The sequence below is a fragment of the Haliotis asinina genome, chromosome 7, assembly GCF_037392515.1.
Source record: "Haliotis asinina isolate JCU_RB_2024 chromosome 7, JCU_Hal_asi_v2, whole genome shotgun sequence".
NCBI lineage: Eukaryota > Metazoa > Mollusca > Gastropoda > Lepetellida > Haliotidae > Haliotis > Haliotis asinina.
Window position 1 is genome coordinate 40,027,050 of NC_090286.1, and position 19,638 is coordinate 40,046,687.

The window sequence follows — 19,638 nt, forward strand, 5'->3', positions numbered from 1 at the left end:
CACTGACGAACAGCTTATTGTTGCTGATATTGATGTTAGTCCATTGCGGTAGGTAGGTGATATCGCAGAGTGCGACTTCGAGTTGACCTGACGTGTTATCGATCGCGTGCGTCAGCTGAACGGCCTCACCGCTCGTTATTCCTGGAAGTGTTATGTACATATTATAATATATGAATTATATATTATAATATGGATTTAGCACACTTGAAAATCGTGGTGAATGCAGATGGTACGGGGTTTAAAACAACTTTTATTGATATCTTTGAAAAGTATGTCGTGTCCGTTAATAACGCGCAGGCGGTGGTAAACTGGAATCAAAACCCAATGCAGTTTTGGCAGAACCAACTCAACTTTGCTGTGTGGTGTGCGACGACAGGGTCGGGTGTGACACCAGACTACGGTATAGACGAACTGAGTAAGGCGGTTATTTTGTTTCATATTTATTATCAAACGAGACGAATATTGAAGGAAATAAGTGCTCCTCTTCCCCAAGATAAAGCGTGGAGTATGACGAATAACCCCTATGATAGACGCGCTTATGAACGTATTTGTGGGGAGTTTGAGATTCCAATGAATAAAGACTTTCGCCTTCCTGGTGTGAACCATGGTCTCGGTATAGTTCTCGTGTACTTCTACAGGTCCGGAACATATTATGCCGGTTCTAAAGATGGTTCATACAACCCAAACCGTCATACATTTACAGGCCCCACAACGAATGAAAAGATCCATGTCAGCTGTATAAAGCAAACCAGTCCTGATGCAGCCACAGCCTGGACTAAAATGATCTCAAAAACATCGAAAGAATTCACTCGTGCTGGTACAATACGCTTGAACGACTCGATTCGAACGTACGTGTGGGCGCTGTTGGGTGCGCAGTCGATGACGCGTTCCAACATCCTCGGTAAGGGAACTGCTTACGACGCTCAGACACAATTCGTTTCCAACGTTGAGGATGCTATCAATTCTCCAGTTGATCTCCCGAGGGCCATCGAACGCTACCAAAACGTGTTAGAATACGCCAGATCGAAAGTCAATTACGTATTCGGCGTGGGGTTGTACATGGCTCCGAGTGATATGCAACTGAGAATAAAAAAAGTGGTGGGTTATAACAACGAAATAGTCATAGCCACGAAGGATCAAAAGTTGGGTATCAACCCCGATATTAACACCCCACATATCCCACACACCCAACCACGTGAAACGGGTATAGTTGCGCCACCCCCGGAGTCTAAAGTTCATGTGCCCCCCACACACCCCCACATGTATATGGGGGTACCCCCCTATCAGCAGCATATTGATAATAAAACAGCCTTAGTGGTTGGTGGGGTAACTTTGGGACTTATTTGGTTAAAGATTTCTTAGCCGCTACGTACACCAGGCCCGCCACGGCGACGATGGCTGCCCACAGGTTTTGACTGAGCCACATGGCAGTTTTAGACAGAGCGCCCAACAACCACGAGACGATGCTACCCAGGATGCCGGGAAGGGCTTCGGCGGCTTTACCAGCCAGTTTAGCTAGGCCTTCCCCGAGTTTTTTGATCCAGTCTTTAACACCCCCACCGCCACTTGGAGTTCCGCCGCCTCCTGTAGACCCAACAGGGGTACCCCCTGTTAGTGACACCACCAGGGTTGATATAATGAAACCCAATGCAGTCAGAATGCTGGCGATGGTGATCCCTTGCTCCCGGAACAATATCCGAATCCTGTCTGCTAACGTGGTGTCTCGGTGGAGGACTTGATTGATGGTTTCCCGTATACGTCTGACCTGGGATCTAAGCTTTTCTTTGTAGCCGGACGCTGTCTCCAACCAGGTCTGCCTTTCATCTTCCAAATTACGTATTCGTTCCTCAATGGTGGCTTTCATAGACTCGTCCTCAGTTTCACCGAGTTTTTTCTTTTCATAGGCGATGTGGTCGTCTATCTCACTCATTTTGGCTGTGCTTTTCCAGAGCTGACCACGAATGGTTTGCATCAACAGGTCCAACCCCCTCAGTTCCCGAACGGTAAATTTGAGCCCCGGGAAGGGTTCGTTCTCGTAGTCGGCCAACATCTTTTTAATATCATAAGTCATGTTTTGATCTGATGTGGCGTCCCTGATGCCTTCCAGACCTTGAACTAACTTCGGAGGATACTGCTTAGGTCGCGCGCCACCGTAATCTATGAAACCTAGTTCATCTTGGACCAACTGACTTCCATGTTTACCGGCTAATGTTGATAAAGCAAGCGGTTCTCTAGTGCGTTTATTCATGAGATCGATCTCCGGGCGAGACTTCAAACGCAGCGTGCCATTGCTGAGGGTAAAATCGGAATAGTTCCTTCCCAACGGCTTGAGTTTGGATTTATTTTCAACTGTGTTGTAATAATCGTCGACGGCGCCTTTAAGGAGCTCGTCACCTTGCGAGAATGAGGTCTCCTGGTCATCATTGAATGCCTGGGCACTATCGTCCCACATATCATCCATAGGTATGTCTTTATCCATTAGTATTAAAAATATATTTCATTTATATAACAATGTACGGCAGAAAATTAGATCCTTTCAGAAGATTGAGAGAGCCATTAGGAGCCAGAGCCGTGCGACAGTCGGTGACTATCACCAACAATCCCAGCAAGATAGACCAGAATCAAACTCTGCTGGTTAGATTTCCAAACCTTGGTGAGAATGACCTCATTGTACCAGGCACTGTTCGACTGGCGTTCAATATCACGTTGACCTCCGTCAACGATAAACGCGAGCTAGTGCGGAACGTGGGGCGAGCTATCATCAAGAAAACGACCGTCAAGATCAGCGGTAACGAGGTGCTGAGCATCGACGACAGCGACGTGTTTCACTGCTACAAGGATCTCTGGAAAAGCGATGGAGAACGAGTCAATGATGTGTACCAGGGCATCAGCAAATCAACCCGGGCGCGCATAGGGTATGTCTTCACGCAAGACCAGCAAGACAAGCTATCGGCCGGTGAAAAGGCCATCGCTCTAGCATACGGGAATCGATTCTGCGTGCCGCTCGACTTCGAGTTGCTCACGGGACACGCGCCGTTTTACCAGGCCGCGCTGGGTGATAGGCTCGAATACGAGCTCACGTTTAACGACTATAGCAAAGTAGTGCGTACACCGAACGGTGATGAGGCCAGTTATGCCATAGACAACATCTCTCTGGAGTTCGACATGGTCACTAGCCCGGAGCTGGCCAGGCAGGTTCGAAGTCAGTACTCTGGGAAGATGGCTATCCTATACGATCGCGTACTGAGACATAGATCAGTCGTGCGAGATAAGAGCGACACTGTGTGGAATATCAACCTGAACGTGCCGGCGAGATCGATGAAAGGTATCCTGGTCGTCCCCGTGGAGGATTACGAGCCATTCCAGAGGGACAGCGAGAAGTTTTTCAACCCCGAGATTGAAAAGGTGGAAGTGACCATCGAGGGCGTGCCCAACCAGCTGTTCAGTCATGGTATGAGGCCACACCAGCAGTGGGATGAGATAAAAAAGCTACCAGTGGGGGATTACATAACAAAGGACCTGGACCTAAGCTCCGTGCAGATCGGTGAATACCTGACCACCAAGTACGCCCTATGGTTGGACATGCGATCCACGGATGATGATAAACTGCACGGTAGCGGGCGCCGTATAGATAACGGCAGCGAAGGGATAACCATCCAGATTACTAAGAAGGCTCAAACCGCTGGTAAGTTGAAATTATATCTGTACGTAATTATGGACGCGCAACTTAATATAGACAATGGGAGATTCGTGCAAGCCATCTACTAGTGGGGGAGACCCCCACACCCCCCAGGGGTACCCCCACCTCCCCACTGACCCACACTGCGCCATAGTGTGCGGGCAGACTGGCTGTGGGAAGACCGTTTTCGTGTTGGATATGTTGGAGGGTTACTACAAGGATGTGTTCGATAACATCGTTATCATATGCCCTACTCTGAGCATGAATAAATCGTACGCGCGACCTTGGGTGATGACGGACCCGGACGTACACAAAATCGACCCTGGAACACGCCTGCAGGACTGGTTGAAAGCTCTTCACGAGAAATTTAAAGGGGAACCGACGCTGTTCATACTGGACGACTGCAGCGCTAATCGCGAGATAACAAAAAAGAGAGACATGCTATCGTACCTGGCCTTCTCCGGCCGGCATGCAAATCACAGCGTCTGGGTGCTAACGCAGAAGTTCAACTCGGTGTTGAAAGACCTCAGGGAGCAGACGCGATGGGTGGCCTTATTTCACTGCAAGGACAGGGATTCGTTCGAGGAGTGTTTGAGAGAGAACGATGTGATGAGTAAATTAGAACGGGAACGGGTGAAGAAACAGCTCGCTGAAACTAAACACGCTAAGCTCGTACTAAAAACCGACCAACCCGTGGCTTATATAGTATGCTAAGCAAAGCTAAGCAAAGCTAAGCTAAAGCTAAGCAAAGCTAAGCTAAAGCTAAGCAAAGCTAAGCATATAGCTATGATATTCGAAGTGTTTGTCGTGTGCAACTTAACCTTCATTTCTCTGTGTTTTGTCTGTATCGGGTATTATATAGTTAAAACTAAATCTTACTTGTTATATTATAAGATGGAGTGTGAGGAATTGCTCGAACAATTGTCGCCCGCAGGCCCCACTGATGACAAGCGAGAGAAACTGGTGGCGTTGGCTGTTGGCGGCAAAGCCAAACATTACTTTGGAGACTACACTCCGGATAAAATTCACAAAATGTCAGCCGAAGAAATCGATAAGCTGTACGCTAGATACGAGTCCCGGCTCGGAGCAGAAATGACAAAGACAATAGGATCGGCTATGACCCAGATATACACCGGTATTGTGTCACATTTCCTTCCCATTCCACCAGAGCGCCGACTTTACCTGTGGGAGGACCTCGAGAAAGACCCTTTTATCGAACACGCCGTGAGCTCTATCAGCTGCGGGCTGTACCACAAATATGGTATGTTGTTGGCTCCAGTGACGGCGGCGATTATCACGGCAAAACATTGCCAATTTGAGAGAAAGAATAATAATAATAGTATAGATGGATGCTGCACAGGAAACCCCAGTGGAGGAGACCCCAGTGGTGGTACCCCCCACACCCCAAACAGTGAGTTCACAGGAACCAGTGACGGTGGAGACCACTGCAACAGTAACCAGGCAGAAGAATCCTAAGAGAGTAGCTGCCGGTAAAAAACGGTGGTGTAACCAACATAAAGTGACCAACCCAACCCGACTGTTGTTGGCTGTAGGTGTAACTGCTGCCTTGGCTATCTCGTGGTTATACGTGGGGGTACCCTCCCACAGTGAGCCACCACCCACCCACAACAGTGGGGGTATGGGGGTATCCCCCATGGTAGACCCGCATATCATGTTATAATTTTAATATTTTATATCATATACATAATGTCTGAGGGGAAAACGTTCGTCAACGACGCATACCACGCCACAGTGGTCGCTAGTCTAGCCGTAGGGTACGCTCGGTTGACTAAAATGGTGCTTAAACAACCAACTATCAAGCTAGATTTCAACCTGCAGGATATGGGTATGCTCATAATGAACCTTGGTATGGCGATGGCCACAAAAGACATCCTAGTAAAACAAGGAATAATACCTGATAATATAATGAAATAAATATAGGGATGGCCACGATAGCTATGATGGTCGGTGGGGCGTTAGTGAATGCCCTGGCATTTTCCGGGAGTAATTTCCTCTTCTCGAAACTACGAGATGATCACGCGGCTGAAATACAGGAAGAAAGGAAGCGACACGATCTCGCTACTGAGAAATTACAAAGGGCACAGGCTGACTACGCTAAAAAACGTCTCCAGAGGATCGATTTTATTAACGAACAACTCCAGCGTGAAAACCATGCCGTTCAAACATTCAACGATGTCGATGAAGCAATGAAAGAATACTATCTACTAACTGGTAAACAATTGGAACCGCTCAATAAACCCACACTCGCTCAGTACTACACACCATCCAAGGGACAAATGAATCGTGAACTGGGCTTCATAGTGTTGGGTATAGCAGCTACTGCGTTGGTTGCTAAGCAATTAAACTAAAATACCTATATAAGTAAACATGAGACCCGCTCCATACCGATGCGAATACATACTTATGGGGAAGACCGAGGCCTGTGGTAGGAAATGTAGGAATCAGGGGTTCTGTTGTTTCCATATGGGAAGTCCTAACTACACGTGTTCTGTGTGTGGTATCGGGGTTAAAGGGCACTACTGTTTATGTAAAGCTCACGGAGCGAACGTAGTCAGACATCAACTCATCTACGAGAATAAAAAAGGCTACATAAAAGAACGTAGGCGACTGCTCAAGATAGCCACTTAAGGGTTACCTCCCCTTACTGTGAACCAATTAGAGATTATACACACCTACGTATAGCTATGTCTGCGGAAAGTGTGATCGCATCTCTAGTTAAAAACATATTCAAATATGAACTGGCTTTATGGGGAAGCTTCAGATTTAAGATAATATTGGACGTGGTATGGATTAAAGAGGGTTTTAAGTATACTCACCCCTTCGAATGGGAGCGGGATATCGCGACTCAATACCATATAGAACGTTTTTCAAGTCTAAGTGAATACTATAACCAAGGCGAGTGCTGGATTGAAACAGCCACACTATATATTTTACCAGGTACGTGGGACGATTTGACAGAATTACTAGAATTGGACCCGGCTGCCCGAGTTTGGCCTCTTCTGGATTGAAATATTTTTTAATAAGGTTACTGTGAACCAATTAGACATTAGTTCTCTTAGGTGTAAACACGATGTCTACTGTAAGCGAGCTCAAGAGGGTCGCAAAACAGAGAGGTGTTATCGGGTATTCTAGAATGCGGAAGTCAGCATTGTTGAGATTACTAGGTTTAGAAGCCCCTCCTACGGTAAAACAATTAAAAGCTCAAGCAAAACAGCTTGGATACACGGGTTATTCAAACCTGGGGAGAGCCGGGTTAACCGCATTGTTATCACATGCCCCCGTAGCACGTCCCACTGTAAAACAACTGAAAGCCGAGGCACATGATTTGGGTTTAGGCGGGTATTCCCGTATGAGAAAACCACAGCTTATAGAATTATTACGACAGAATAGAGCTATTGACCTACAGTTCGTGAGCACTGAGCGCGCTGTAGGTAACTATTTGAGAGGTTGGCGCATGCACGTTGATAGAAACATAGACATTATAGATATCAAGCCTCTGATAGCTGATAAGGTCAACCAGGAACTAAATAACCTAGGAAGTATCAAGTTTCAGATCACAGTGAAAATGTCGCTCGATAAGCAGGTTGGGGGCCCCACAGGGGCCACTGAGTATGTTCAGCCTTACTTCCGAGGTCAACAAGAGGTCGTCACACATGCAGAGACCATTGACGCATCAATCGATACAAGTTTTCAGCAGATACGAGAATACCTAGAACGCTATACACACTTGGGGTTCGGGTGGGCTGTAGATAAAATCGATAATGTCTATCTAGACATAGCTAACTACGTGCCGTTCAGAGGCGGGTCATACCTAGCCTTGCCTCCCTACTATAGGAACAAACATGCCATAGTAAACGTTAAGAATAGAGGAAACGATTGCCTTAGGTTAGCTATCAGGTCAGCCTTATTTCCAGCTGGCAAGAATTCAGATAGGCTTTCTAGCTATCCCCAAGATGATGGGCTTAATTGGGATGGTATAGATGAACCCACCCCAATATCCCAGATCACTAAAGTAGAAAAACAGAATAATCTGGCTATAAATGTCTTTGGGCACGAAGGTAACACAACAATAGTACACAGGGTCAGCCCGGTGAAGGATCGTCAAGTTATCAATATATTCATGATCCAGCGAGGTGAAAAGTATCACTACACATGGATAAAACATCTCAGCCGGTTGTTGCACGACCAATCGGCACACAGAGAAAAGACCCACTTCTGTGAACGATGCCTACACGGTTTCAGTCGAGCTGATTTATTAGAATCCCACCGGGATGATTGTCAAGGTGTGGGGCAGACGGCCATACGAGTCGACATGCCTAAGGAAGGTGAAAATATCCTAAAATTCAGTAACCACAAGAACCAAATGTCTGTACCTTATATTATATACGCCGACTTCGAAGCCTTAGTTGTGGGTGGGGATTCCCCCACACCCCCTAGTGGGGGTAGCTTCACCCACAAGACACAAGAGCATAAAGCCTGTTCGTTTGGATACATTGTCGTCCGTTGTGACGGGGAAACGAAAGCTCCGGTAGTGTATAGGGGCCCTGACGCGGCTGAAAGGTTTCTAACGTGTTTGCAGGAGGAAGAAAAAATTATTAGGAATGCATTGTATAAAATCGCTCCCATGCGTATGACCCGAGCCGACAGGCTAGCTCACGCTAGTAGCACTAACTGTCACGTGTGCGACTCACCACTTAACGGTGATTCGGTGAGAGATCACTGTCACATAACTGGTAAGTATAGAGGCGCCGCTCACAACGCGTGCAACCTCAAGCTTAAAATCAACCCTAAGGCAATAAACATCCCCGTTGTCTTTCACAACTTGAGAGGGTACGACTCACACTTGATCATGCAGGCCATCGCGAAAATCGATGGTAATATAACGTGCATCCCCAACAACATGGAGAGATACATCTCCTTCAGCTTAAACGGACTTAGGTTCATTGACTCGTTTCAGTTCCTCCTGTCGTCACTCGACAGTCTGGTCAAGGCCAACAATACCTTCCCTATCACCGATCGATACACAGACGCCGAGACTCGACCCCTGCTTATGAGAAAGGGTGTGTACCCCTATGAGTACATAGATAGTTGGGCCAAGTTCACCGAGACCAGACTACCCCCTATTGACTGCTTTTATAGCAAGCTGAATGAGGCGTCCGTCTCACGAGATGATTACTCGCACGCGACTAACGTATGGAATAAACTGGGTTGTAAGAACCTGGGTGATTATCACGACCTATACTTGAGGACAGATGTACTGCTGTTAGCCGACGTGTTTGAAACGTTCAGGCGGACCTGTTTAAAGCAGTATAAACTCGACCCCGCATGGTATTACACCAGCCCAGGTCTGTCGTGGGACGCCTTGCTTAAAAAGACCGGAGTTAATTTGGAATTGCTCACAGATTACGACATGCACCTATTCATTGAGAAAGGCTTGCGAGGTGGGATTTCCATGGCATCCAAACGATACGCGAAAGCAAATAATCAATACGTGAAAGGTTACGATCCTAACAAACCAACCAATCACATTCTCTACCTCGACGCAAACAACCTGTACGGCTGGGCCATGAGTCAGTATCTACCTACAGGGGGATTCGAATGGGTACCCCACGTTGATGTTATAGAGGTTGCACCAGATTCGAACAAAGGGTATATCCTCGAAGTTGACTTAGAGTATCCCAAGGAATTACACACATCGCACAACAGCTATCCCCTTGCACCCGAACGTATGAGGGTTAACCCAGACTGGATGTCTGAGTACCAACATAACTTGTCAGGTGGGCGTGTGACAGACGTTGAAAAACTCGTGCCTAACTTAATGAATAAGACCAAGTACATCGTTCACTATCGCAACCTACAGCTGTACCTGTCGTTGGGTATGAGGCTGACCAAAATACACAGGGTGCTCATGTTCGACCAGAGTCCATGGATGGAGCCCTACATCAGAATGAACACAGACCTACGAAAAAAAGCCACCAGTGATTTTGAGAAAAATCTCTACAAGCTCATGAATAACTCGGTGTTTGGTAAGACTATGGAGAACCTGAGGAAACGCGTAACCGTGAAGCTGGTTAGATCTAGTGAGGAAGACAAGCTCAGGAAATTGATAGCCAGTCCGGCATTCAACCGTAGTAAGATATTCACAGACAACCTGGTTGCCCTACACATGAAGAAAAGCCACATAAAATTCAACCGGCCTGTTTACGTGGGGATGAGCATCCTCGATTTATCCAAACACCTGATGTACGACTTTTACTACAACAAGCTCAAGAAACAGTACGGCGACAGGTGTGAAGTGCTGTACACTGACACGGATTCCCTGCTGATGGAGATTCGAACCGAGGACGTGTACGAGGACATGAAAAAACACCTTGATTTATACGACACCAGCGATTACCCTAAGACCCATACCCTACACAGCACGGTAAATAAAAAGGTCCTAGGTAAGATGAAGGACGAGTGTGCTGGCACGCCCATAGCCGAGTACATAGGTTTGAGACCTAAGATGTACTCCATACTGAAAGCCGACAATAGTGAGATCCGGAAGGCTAAGGGGGTTAAGAAGTATGTGGTGAAACAACACATCAAACACGCCAGATTCAAGGAAGCCCTGTTCAAGACCCGTACCTTTAGACATAAAATGAACACACTTAGAAGTGATGGACATAAGATATACGGACTTACTATAAACAAGACGTCCCTATCGCCTATGGACACGAAACGTTGGATAGCTATTGATGGTATAAACACATACGCGTATGGACATGAAAAAATTTGAGGCTATTTACTACAGCCCGCGTGGGTACTGGAAAGGAGCTAGCGCAGTAGATAAGCTAGCTAAAATAGCGCGAGTACCCCCGGAGGAAGCCAAAGTGTGGCTTGAAAAACAAGCCCTGTGGCAGATCTATTTACCGGCACCACGCTACGTGCCTAGAAGGAGGTTCGGTATTAACATACCTAATAGCATTCACCAGGCAGACCTACTGTTCCTACCCCACGATAAGAGGTACAAGTATGCCTTAACCGTAGTGGACGTAGCCAGTCGTCACAAGGAAGCCGAACCCTTGACCACGAAAGATTCGGCCCAGGTAGCCAGAGGATTCGAACGCATATACAAACGCAGTCCGCTGACGTGGCCAACAGAGCTGCAAGTTGACCCCGGACGGGAGTTCATGGGTGCCGTGTCACAACTGCTAGCCAAACACGATACAAAGGTCAGGCGTGGCACGGCCGGAGCCCATCGCAGCCAAGCCATAGTTGAGAGATTTAATAGGACTTTGGCTGAGCGCTTGTTCGGCTATCAGTATGCTAGGGAGATGGCCACCCCTGGAAAACGATCGACTGAATGGGTCACGAGGTTACCCAAGGTGGTGTCGGCAATCAACCATGAAGTCACCCGTCTCACCGGTAAGAAACCGGCAGACGCTATCAAATTAAAATCAATAGTTGCAGAGTCGGCCGCTCCATTGCGTGGGAAGGAGAAACAAATACCAGATAGGGCCCTAGTGAGGTATCTATACCAGCCGGGGGAACTCGAGGGCGATAGCCGTAAGCGAGCCACCGATCCTATATGGTCAGTCAAAACTTACAACATAGATAAAGTGGATATGAAAGCCGACGAACCTAACTTGTACTACTTGAGGGATGGGCCGGGTAGGGGGTTTGTAAGAGAAGAATTATTGATCGTACCGTACGGCACAGTGTTACCTCCTACCAAGGCACAGTAATTACCGCCAACTTTTTTGTAGTAGGGGTAATAGTAGCAAGAGCTAATGACCCAACCAAAGCCTTATTTAGTAAATAAGGCTTTGTAGAGACATTTCTTGAAAGTGAGCCAGAACCCCCATTCCCTATACTACTCAGGGTCAGCCAGATCATGTACTATAATTATTTTCACTACATCAACGCTGTTGGCACATCCACTTTTGTATTAAATGACAGGTCCCCAATGGTGAAAATTCACACAGTGAGTGAGTGAGTGAGTGAGTGAGTGAGTGAGTGAGTGAGTGAGTGAGTGAGTGAGTGAGTGAGTGAGTGAGTGAGTGAGTGAGTGAGTGAGTGAGTGAGTGAGTGAGTGCGTGCGTGCGTGCGTGCTTAATGTCACATCAGCATTATTTCAGCCAGATTGTGATGAGTGGTAGAAATTGGCACTAGTCCAAAGTCCTTTGCCAAACTGTACATAAGATACTGCAAGAACAAGTAGAAATTTATTGTTACATGTTTTTGCTATATGTTATCATTGTATAAACTAGAAAATATAATAGAAGATATAATAATGCTCAGTTCATAATCATCATGGAGAGTCTGGTGTTTGACCTGGTAATAATGAAAGTTCAACGTGACATATAGTCTGTCTGGGTCCAAAGTGGACCGATGAATTGGAATGTGACTCAAGAATGAATACGCATAACATACTAAATGAAATACTGATCATAATCAAAACGTCACAACAACTCGGTGAAGTTTTTGCAGAATTTTTGTCCTAATGATAAGAATGTTGTTTAACAAACTATCATTAAAATATTTGCAGTTTATTACGAGGGAGGAGAGTAGATAAAGGCATGTGCACAAGTGCCGAGAAAGCTATTTATTCATTAACCTGTGCTGTGCAGTGTCCATGCTTTCTTGCACACCTGGCTGTCCCTTTCTCTGCACTCCTCCCTCGTAACAAATAGTGAACTGTGTCAATATTTTAATGATAGTTTGTAAAACAACTTTTTTTATCTTAAGGAAAGATATTCTGCAAAAACCTCACAGAGTTCGGATTATGATCAGCATTTCATTGACTATGTTATGTTTATTAGTTTTCGAGCTAGATTGCAATTCAGCGGTCCGCTTCTGAGCCAAACAAACAGTGTTGACATAACAGGTTCAAGAGTAAGATGACTTATGTATTCGTGAGTGAGTGAGTGAGTTTAGTTTTAGCACACAGCAATATTCCAGGTATATGGCGGCGGTCTGTAAATAATCGAGTCTGGACCAGACAATCCAGTGACCAACAACATGAGCATCGATCTGCGCAATTGGGAACAGATGACATGTGTCAACCAAGTCAGCGAGCCTGACCACCCAATCCCGTTAGTCGCCTCTTACGACAAGCATAGTCACCTTTTATGGCAAGCATGGGTTGCTGAAGGCCTATTCTACCCCGGGACCTTCACGGGTCTCTTATGTATTCAAACCATACGTGGGACAAAGGGATTAACTCTGTACAAGGGTCAGCCATAAGGCAACTGGGACAACTGTAAATATTTTGGTTAAACAGACCTTGGTCTTGGGTGTGACTGCTTTCTGGACACTGTCGATGTTGGTACAGTCAACAAAAGAGGTCTCAATGCCGAGCTTGCCTGCACACTTCCTGAAGTAACGGTTAGTTCCTGAAACAGATGTCAGCAGTGTAATACAGCATCTGGCAAAATATAGCAGTAACTATCGCCAAAACACATTTGAAACATGAACAATGCTCTCAATATTTTCTTGATAAAAAAATCAACAACTGTATGACTCTATGTTCCTCTGGTACCATTTTACAGAGCAACTTGATAAAATGTTCATGGATAAAATGTGAAAACATGTAAAGCATGTCATGTACAAATTCAGCATGTATACATTATTGATAATAACATATATCATATAGCCTGCATAATGAGACATACATACATAAATGCATGCATGCACACACTTTGGTTCTAAGATGGTATTGATATCACATAGAATTCAAATGCTTCAGTTAAGGCTAACTGACAAGTCTTTAAATTTGACTTACAAACAATTAAATCTGGTTGAGTACTGAGGTGAGATTGAAGATCACCTTTCACCATATGTTTTTGCCCTAGATGCAGGAAGTGTCATAAGATACTGGTTACTTGACAGGTGGGAATGTGCAGGAGTATAGCAGTGGAACAAACCACAGAGGTACTGAGGAGCTAGACCATGGATACTTTTGAAAACAAGGAGTTAAGTTTAATATTTTATGTAGTAATGCATTTCAAGTTGATTGAATTTCCTCACTACACCTGTGTTATTATACTGGGCGAAGTGTTACAGAATATGACTTCAATGGAGCATGATCGTCAGCAAGTTACCTGAGCTGAGTTAATATGATCTATGTTATTATATGTTTGGAAAGTAACTTATGAGTGTCTGCATATCAGTCAGTTAAATTACATGAAGGGTTATGACAGTAGTATTTATCAACTTTGTAAAGCTGTTTACAGAAGAAAAATGATTATTTACCCCCATAAAGATCATCCATGCTGATGATATGGTCCCCTGCAGTGAGGAGGCTGGTGATGGTGTTGGTGGCTGCCAGTCCAGATGAAAAACAGAAGCCTGCAACAACCAAAAATATAGTGTCATCACAACGAACATTTGGCATATATCAAATAGATAAGGACTAAAAGTGATCAAAATGAACCAAAGTGGCTGACTTCAACTTCTTCACTAAAATCATCCATACTGAGGATCACTAAAAATGTCGTCTGTTGGCAAGTAAACAAAGGGGGATAACTCTTCAGAAAACAATGAAAACGGATTAACAGAGTTGTCTCTCTTGAATGAAACTGTGCATATAATAGCTGCTCAAAGTTGTTTATACTAGAAATCTAATTAAAAATATTCCTAAAATTCTCTTTATTTTTTCTGGTCATACTATACATGTCTTTTAACATTCTGGGGGCAGCGGAGTAGCCTGGTGGTTAAAGCTTTAATCTGTCACACCAAAGACCCGGGTTCAATTCCCCACATGAGTTACAATGAGTGAAGCCCATTTCTGGTGTCCCCTGCCACAATATTGCTGGAATATTGACGACAAAAACAGCATAAACTAAACACACTTACTTTAACATGTTTAATAAACTACTGGCAGCTTTGTTTCATGTGGGTTGGTGCAGATGGTGCAAGATAAAATCAAATACCCAAGATTGAGCCATGGCCATGGAACCGTGAAGGTCTGGGGTGGAATATGCCTTTCAGCAACCCATGCTTGCCTTAAAAGGTGACTAGGCTTCTTGTAAGAGGCAACTAATGGGATCGGGAGTGAGGCTTGCCGATTTGGTTGACACATCATCAGTTCCAAATTACACAGATTTATGCTCATGCTGTTGATAACTTAAAAAACTGGCGTAAAACTAAACTCACTCACTCACTATGACAAACGACATATGCTCACTGACATTGCTGATTGTTTAATAACTGGTCCAGCACTAAACTAAGTCCACTTTCTCCATCCTCCTTATATAAAAACAATCCCCAGAAACAAGAAAGTTACATTAAACAGCCCCACATCTTTCACAATCTATCCAACATCGGGTGGCAACTGTGAAAACATGTTTGAACCTATATTAGATTTTCAAATGTTTAACACAGACAAAGACATGAATTAAGTCTTGATGTTGATGCATCACTGATTACCTCTAGCATCATAATTCAGTTTTAGACATCCATCCCAATGTTTTGTATACGGTTGGCATGTTGTTCACATCAGAAGTATTTGTAACCTCTTATTCACTACATGCATGTACACAGAAAAATATACCCATCCCACAAAGGTACTGCACAAACTAACTGGGTCAAGGTTGTACAAAAGCAAACACTGCTCATGTCTGATGCTGGCTTTCATATCACTCTCAAAATCAAGTTTTAAGACATGTCAGTTTATTGAATGTTTGTAACATTGTGCCAAAGTGACTGGTTCTCAGTTAAACATACATTTAATCTAAAATTTGACCATCTAACTTTCAAAGGCCAGGTTATTTTCCAACTGACAGATGACACCCAACATATCCTAAAGTTTTAAAACCTGATATGATATTTTATCTCATCCAAGGTTGACAAAATACATAGACATATCCTGAAACATTTTGTCTCTTACAAATGTCACCTCCAAATGGAGGAAAATACTACAGTCTTACTATATACATGTCATTGCAGGTCACATTGTACAAAGGGCTTCCAGATATTGCCTGAATACACACAGAAATAATGTTGTGTTTTGACAAGGCCACTGATTTTGTATGCATGACATAAATTACAGCTGTCAACATAATGAAGTAACACAAGTCAATAGAGCATCACATTTAATAATCTGCACTGCCACCTGAAATAACAAAGACAGGAAAGGCAAAATATTTGGGATGAAACTTCTACAAACATGTAGAATAATAAAATAATAACAGTAATAATAGAATAAAAACATAGCTGACTGCTGTAAAGCAAGAGTTCAAAATGTAGGTAAAATCCCGAAAAATATTCCTCTTTCAATGAATTTCCTTTGTTTAGTCCTCACTGCTAATGTTTATATATGTGATAACTGTAGTATAGTACTTAGCCAAATGTAGTACAATACCCGTAAAACTATAGCTTAATAATATACGAACTGAATACTGGATCAAATGTTTTGTCATACCAAGGCAACTATACCTTACGAATTTCAACAAAAATCTTTACCACCTGTATTAAAGGAGCAGTGTTTGCATTTACCAGCTGGCCATTTGGGCCTGCTGCTACATGCAGGCTTCAAAATCTACAGGCCCTGAATGAAATCTGCAGGCATTTGGTTAAAGTAAAAAAAAATACCCAAACAAAACATTACTACAATGTACACAGTTCCACAATGTTTCTACAAAATCAAGCAAAGCCTAAGGTGCATAGAGAAGTTAATATTTGTTTGACTAGTGTTGATATTCCAATGCCAAAGAGCTAAAATACCATGAAGTTAAACTGTAAGTTACTGCAACATGATGCATCGAGGATGATTCCCAAACATTAAAAAAGGAACAATTGGGAAACATTCCAGTTGAAAAATAATTGACAGATAACTTATTGACAGCCATAAGGGGACGCACATATTTGAAACTGCTTGCCCCATACAAAAACAACAAGCATTGGGCCTCTAGGCCCGCAGTTATTTCAAATGCTGTAAAGGAGCATAAGAACTGTACCATAACGCCATGCCAACGGTCATGAAACACCATGCCAACTGTCAGGTAATACCATGCCAACTGTAGTTTAATGCCATATCACTTTTGAAATAGTGAAATGATTATTGTAGCATAATGTCACGATTACTGTGGAATAATGCCAGGATTACTGTAGAATAATGCCATGTCTTTTGTGGTAAATTACATACAAGTTGTAGTGTAAGAACATACCAACGATGGCACAATATGATACTGCTGGTAGTAAAGTTCCGTAAAAACACCAGACCATCTGTGGTGTAATACCACAATAACTGGCATAATACAACAACTGTATACGTAGCATAATACAGTATCAGCTGTAGCATGACACCACAACTACTATACCACAAAACTTGCCATCTATGGTATAATACTACATAACCTGTATGTGATACGTAATACAACACTGTACCATGTTTTCCTCCCTCCAAGGCAGCTATACACTTCTCCAGACAATTCCTTGTTGGGTTGCCACTTCGTGAATATTCAAATCCCTGTGAAAAGAACATGTGTTAATGAAGTCAGTACCTCTGACCACCCAATCCCGTTACTTGCCTCTTATGACAACTATGGGTTGCTGAAGATGAATTCTTACCTTGATCTTTGCATGTGGAAATGAGAAACTGACTATCAATACTGAAAGGATATGTTTTCATAAATGGCTGCTGTCGAAAATGAACATGAATACAAAAATAGATTATTTTTACATTGGTGTTAATGATGTTCATGCAAATGTAAGTATAAAAAAACCCCACAAAATGTTTAATTAGACATAAAAAAAACCCCAACACAAATCAAAGTAATACACATTTAGATATTTTTTAACTGTCCCAAGTAATTGTGTTAGGTGTGTGAAACACTTGTTTGTGACCATGATGTCAGCAGATAATAATGTCTATGTAGGTCAAATAGTCCTATCAATAGTTTAGTGTGGACAAATATTTGGATCCTTTACTAAGGCTAAAAATGCAAAGTCATTGACCACATCTTAACAGCTGATGACCTAAATATCAATGTCTTAAAGGATATTCATCAATGGTGAAACTTATAGATACATGTTCCATATTTTGTACGGATATATCATACACAATCGATACAACTACAACTAGACCATGGCTTACGCATATTGTGTACATATAGCTAGATCTGACAAACGATACAGACTGGAGAAAGTTGATACCACAAATAATAAAAATATATCAAAATCGCACCAAGACACATAATACACATTCAAGTAATTCATATACTTATTATGCGATTTGGGGCTGCACGTTTAACAGGTTTCTTGTTTATCCATACGCTCAAGATGATGAAACTTCTGAACCTGATGAAGCAAGCGGAGTTGACAGAACTCAGAAAGGCCTCAGGTATGCTCTCTTGATTCTAACACTCACCGCGTGCTCGTTAGGTGCAAATTGCTTGTAGGTGGTGGCATTGGATATCGGAGGAATTACAGCCATGGACTTCCATTGTTCCGGCTCCTGGCCGACGTGAATGGCCTCAGTTGCGAAGTGGGGGAAAGTTGACTTGCTATCGTCGGCTGCCATGCTGGACAAGAAGGGTATGCTTGACCTTGCCCTTTGTCGGGTTAAGGTCACGCGGCACCGCACCTCCTCGTTAGTGTTATTTTGATTACTGGTGACTCTTTCCTTCAAAATACGCCGCCAGATCAATAGCTTATTTGTGTGGAATTACTTTCTCAAAGCTGACAGCCAAACAAACCAAACAAATATGGTGAATAACGAAATAGAACAGTTCATGGCGTTTGGAGGTGTGTCCTGCTGAATATTCACGAGAACCTTTCGCACACAAGTTCCGGTTAATCAATAGAGTCGTTCGCTGGTTACTGGGATAAACAAACAACATTGTGTATGTGTAAACATTTATCGTACTTATATCTGTACCATCACCTTACCACAGCCTTCACAGACAAGTATACCCATACCAGAACACTAGTCGAAAATACATAGCAATGCCAAGTGAAAGTATAGAGTGAGTGAGTTTAGTTTTATGCCATGCACATTCAGCAATATTCCAGCTGTTTGGCGGTAGTCTGTAAATAATTGAGCCCGGACCAGACTACATGTGGCAACCTTAGGTCAGCGAGCCTTAGCGCCCGATCCCATTAGTCGCCTCCTACGACAAGCATATACTTGTAATTATCTAGTCGCCTTTTGTGGCATGCATGGGTCACACTTTACGAATATGGTTGACTCAGTTTATTAAGAGTGAGTGAAGTTAGTTTTACACCGAACTCAGCAATATTCCAACTATGTGGCAGCGGTTTGTAAATAATCGTGTTGGGACCAAACAATCCAGTGATCAACAGCATGAGCGTTCTGTCAATCGAGTCAGCAAGTCTGACCACCCAATCCCGTCGGTTGCCTATTACGAAAAGCATTGGTTACTTAAGATCAATTCTAACATGGACTTCAAGGGTGTAGTTTAGCGAGTAAATACTGTTATGAATTAATATTTATATTGAAATGCAAAAAACTGAAGTCTATTATGTCTTTACCTGTCTTTGGCATATTTAAAAGGAATGAACTTCATACATTGTAGCAATGTGGGGAATCGAACGTGGATGGTTCTTCCGCGTGAGGAACGAACGATTCGAGTGACGATCCATCCCAGAGTAACAGTCATGCAATACCAACAGAGCGTATTAACATATATCCGAATTTACACGGTGTGGTTTAAGCGGTATATTTTTCCTGGCCAGTTAGAGCAAATATTGCTAGTGTTGTTTGCTGATGATCTTGCTTTGCTTGATGACTCGAAAAGAATGAGATTTTTTAAAAAAAACCCCAATTAGTGCTGCAAATGAAAATTTGGACTAGATAAATGTCTTGGTTTTTAGAAATGGCGGAAAAGGAATGGGACGGGTCCAGTTTTCCTACCCGGGTCCCTACCCTCTAATTACCTTACCTTACCTTACACGGATACCCGGTATGTTAATTCCTGTCATCAAATTTGTAA

The 19,638-nt window shown here is 43.5% G+C and overlaps 1 protein-coding gene across 3 annotated transcripts in view; it reads right to left on the minus strand.

The window, feature by feature from the left end:
• The window catches only part of LOC137291752 (cystathionine gamma-lyase-like), a 34,580-nt gene extending 16,088 nt beyond the window's left edge, over positions 1–18,492 (minus strand). For 2 of the 3 annotated variants that reach the window (XM_067823258.1, XM_067823256.1), the window contains exons 1-4: positions 18,054–18,236; positions 17,072–17,153; positions 13,937–14,032; positions 12,968–13,077 (exon numbers count right to left, since the gene is read on the minus strand). In XM_067823258.1, the coding sequence (XP_067679359.1) occupies positions 12,968–13,077; positions 13,937–14,032; positions 17,072–17,153; positions 18,054–18,206 (441 nt within the window). In that variant the 5' untranslated portion in view covers positions 18,207–18,236. Of the gene's footprint in view, positions 1–12,967; positions 13,078–13,936; positions 14,033–17,071; positions 17,154–18,053 lie in introns of all 3 variants that reach the window. The other variant, XM_067823257.1, reaches the window with a different exon arrangement.
• Positions 18,493–19,638: the final 1,146 nt, after the last annotated feature.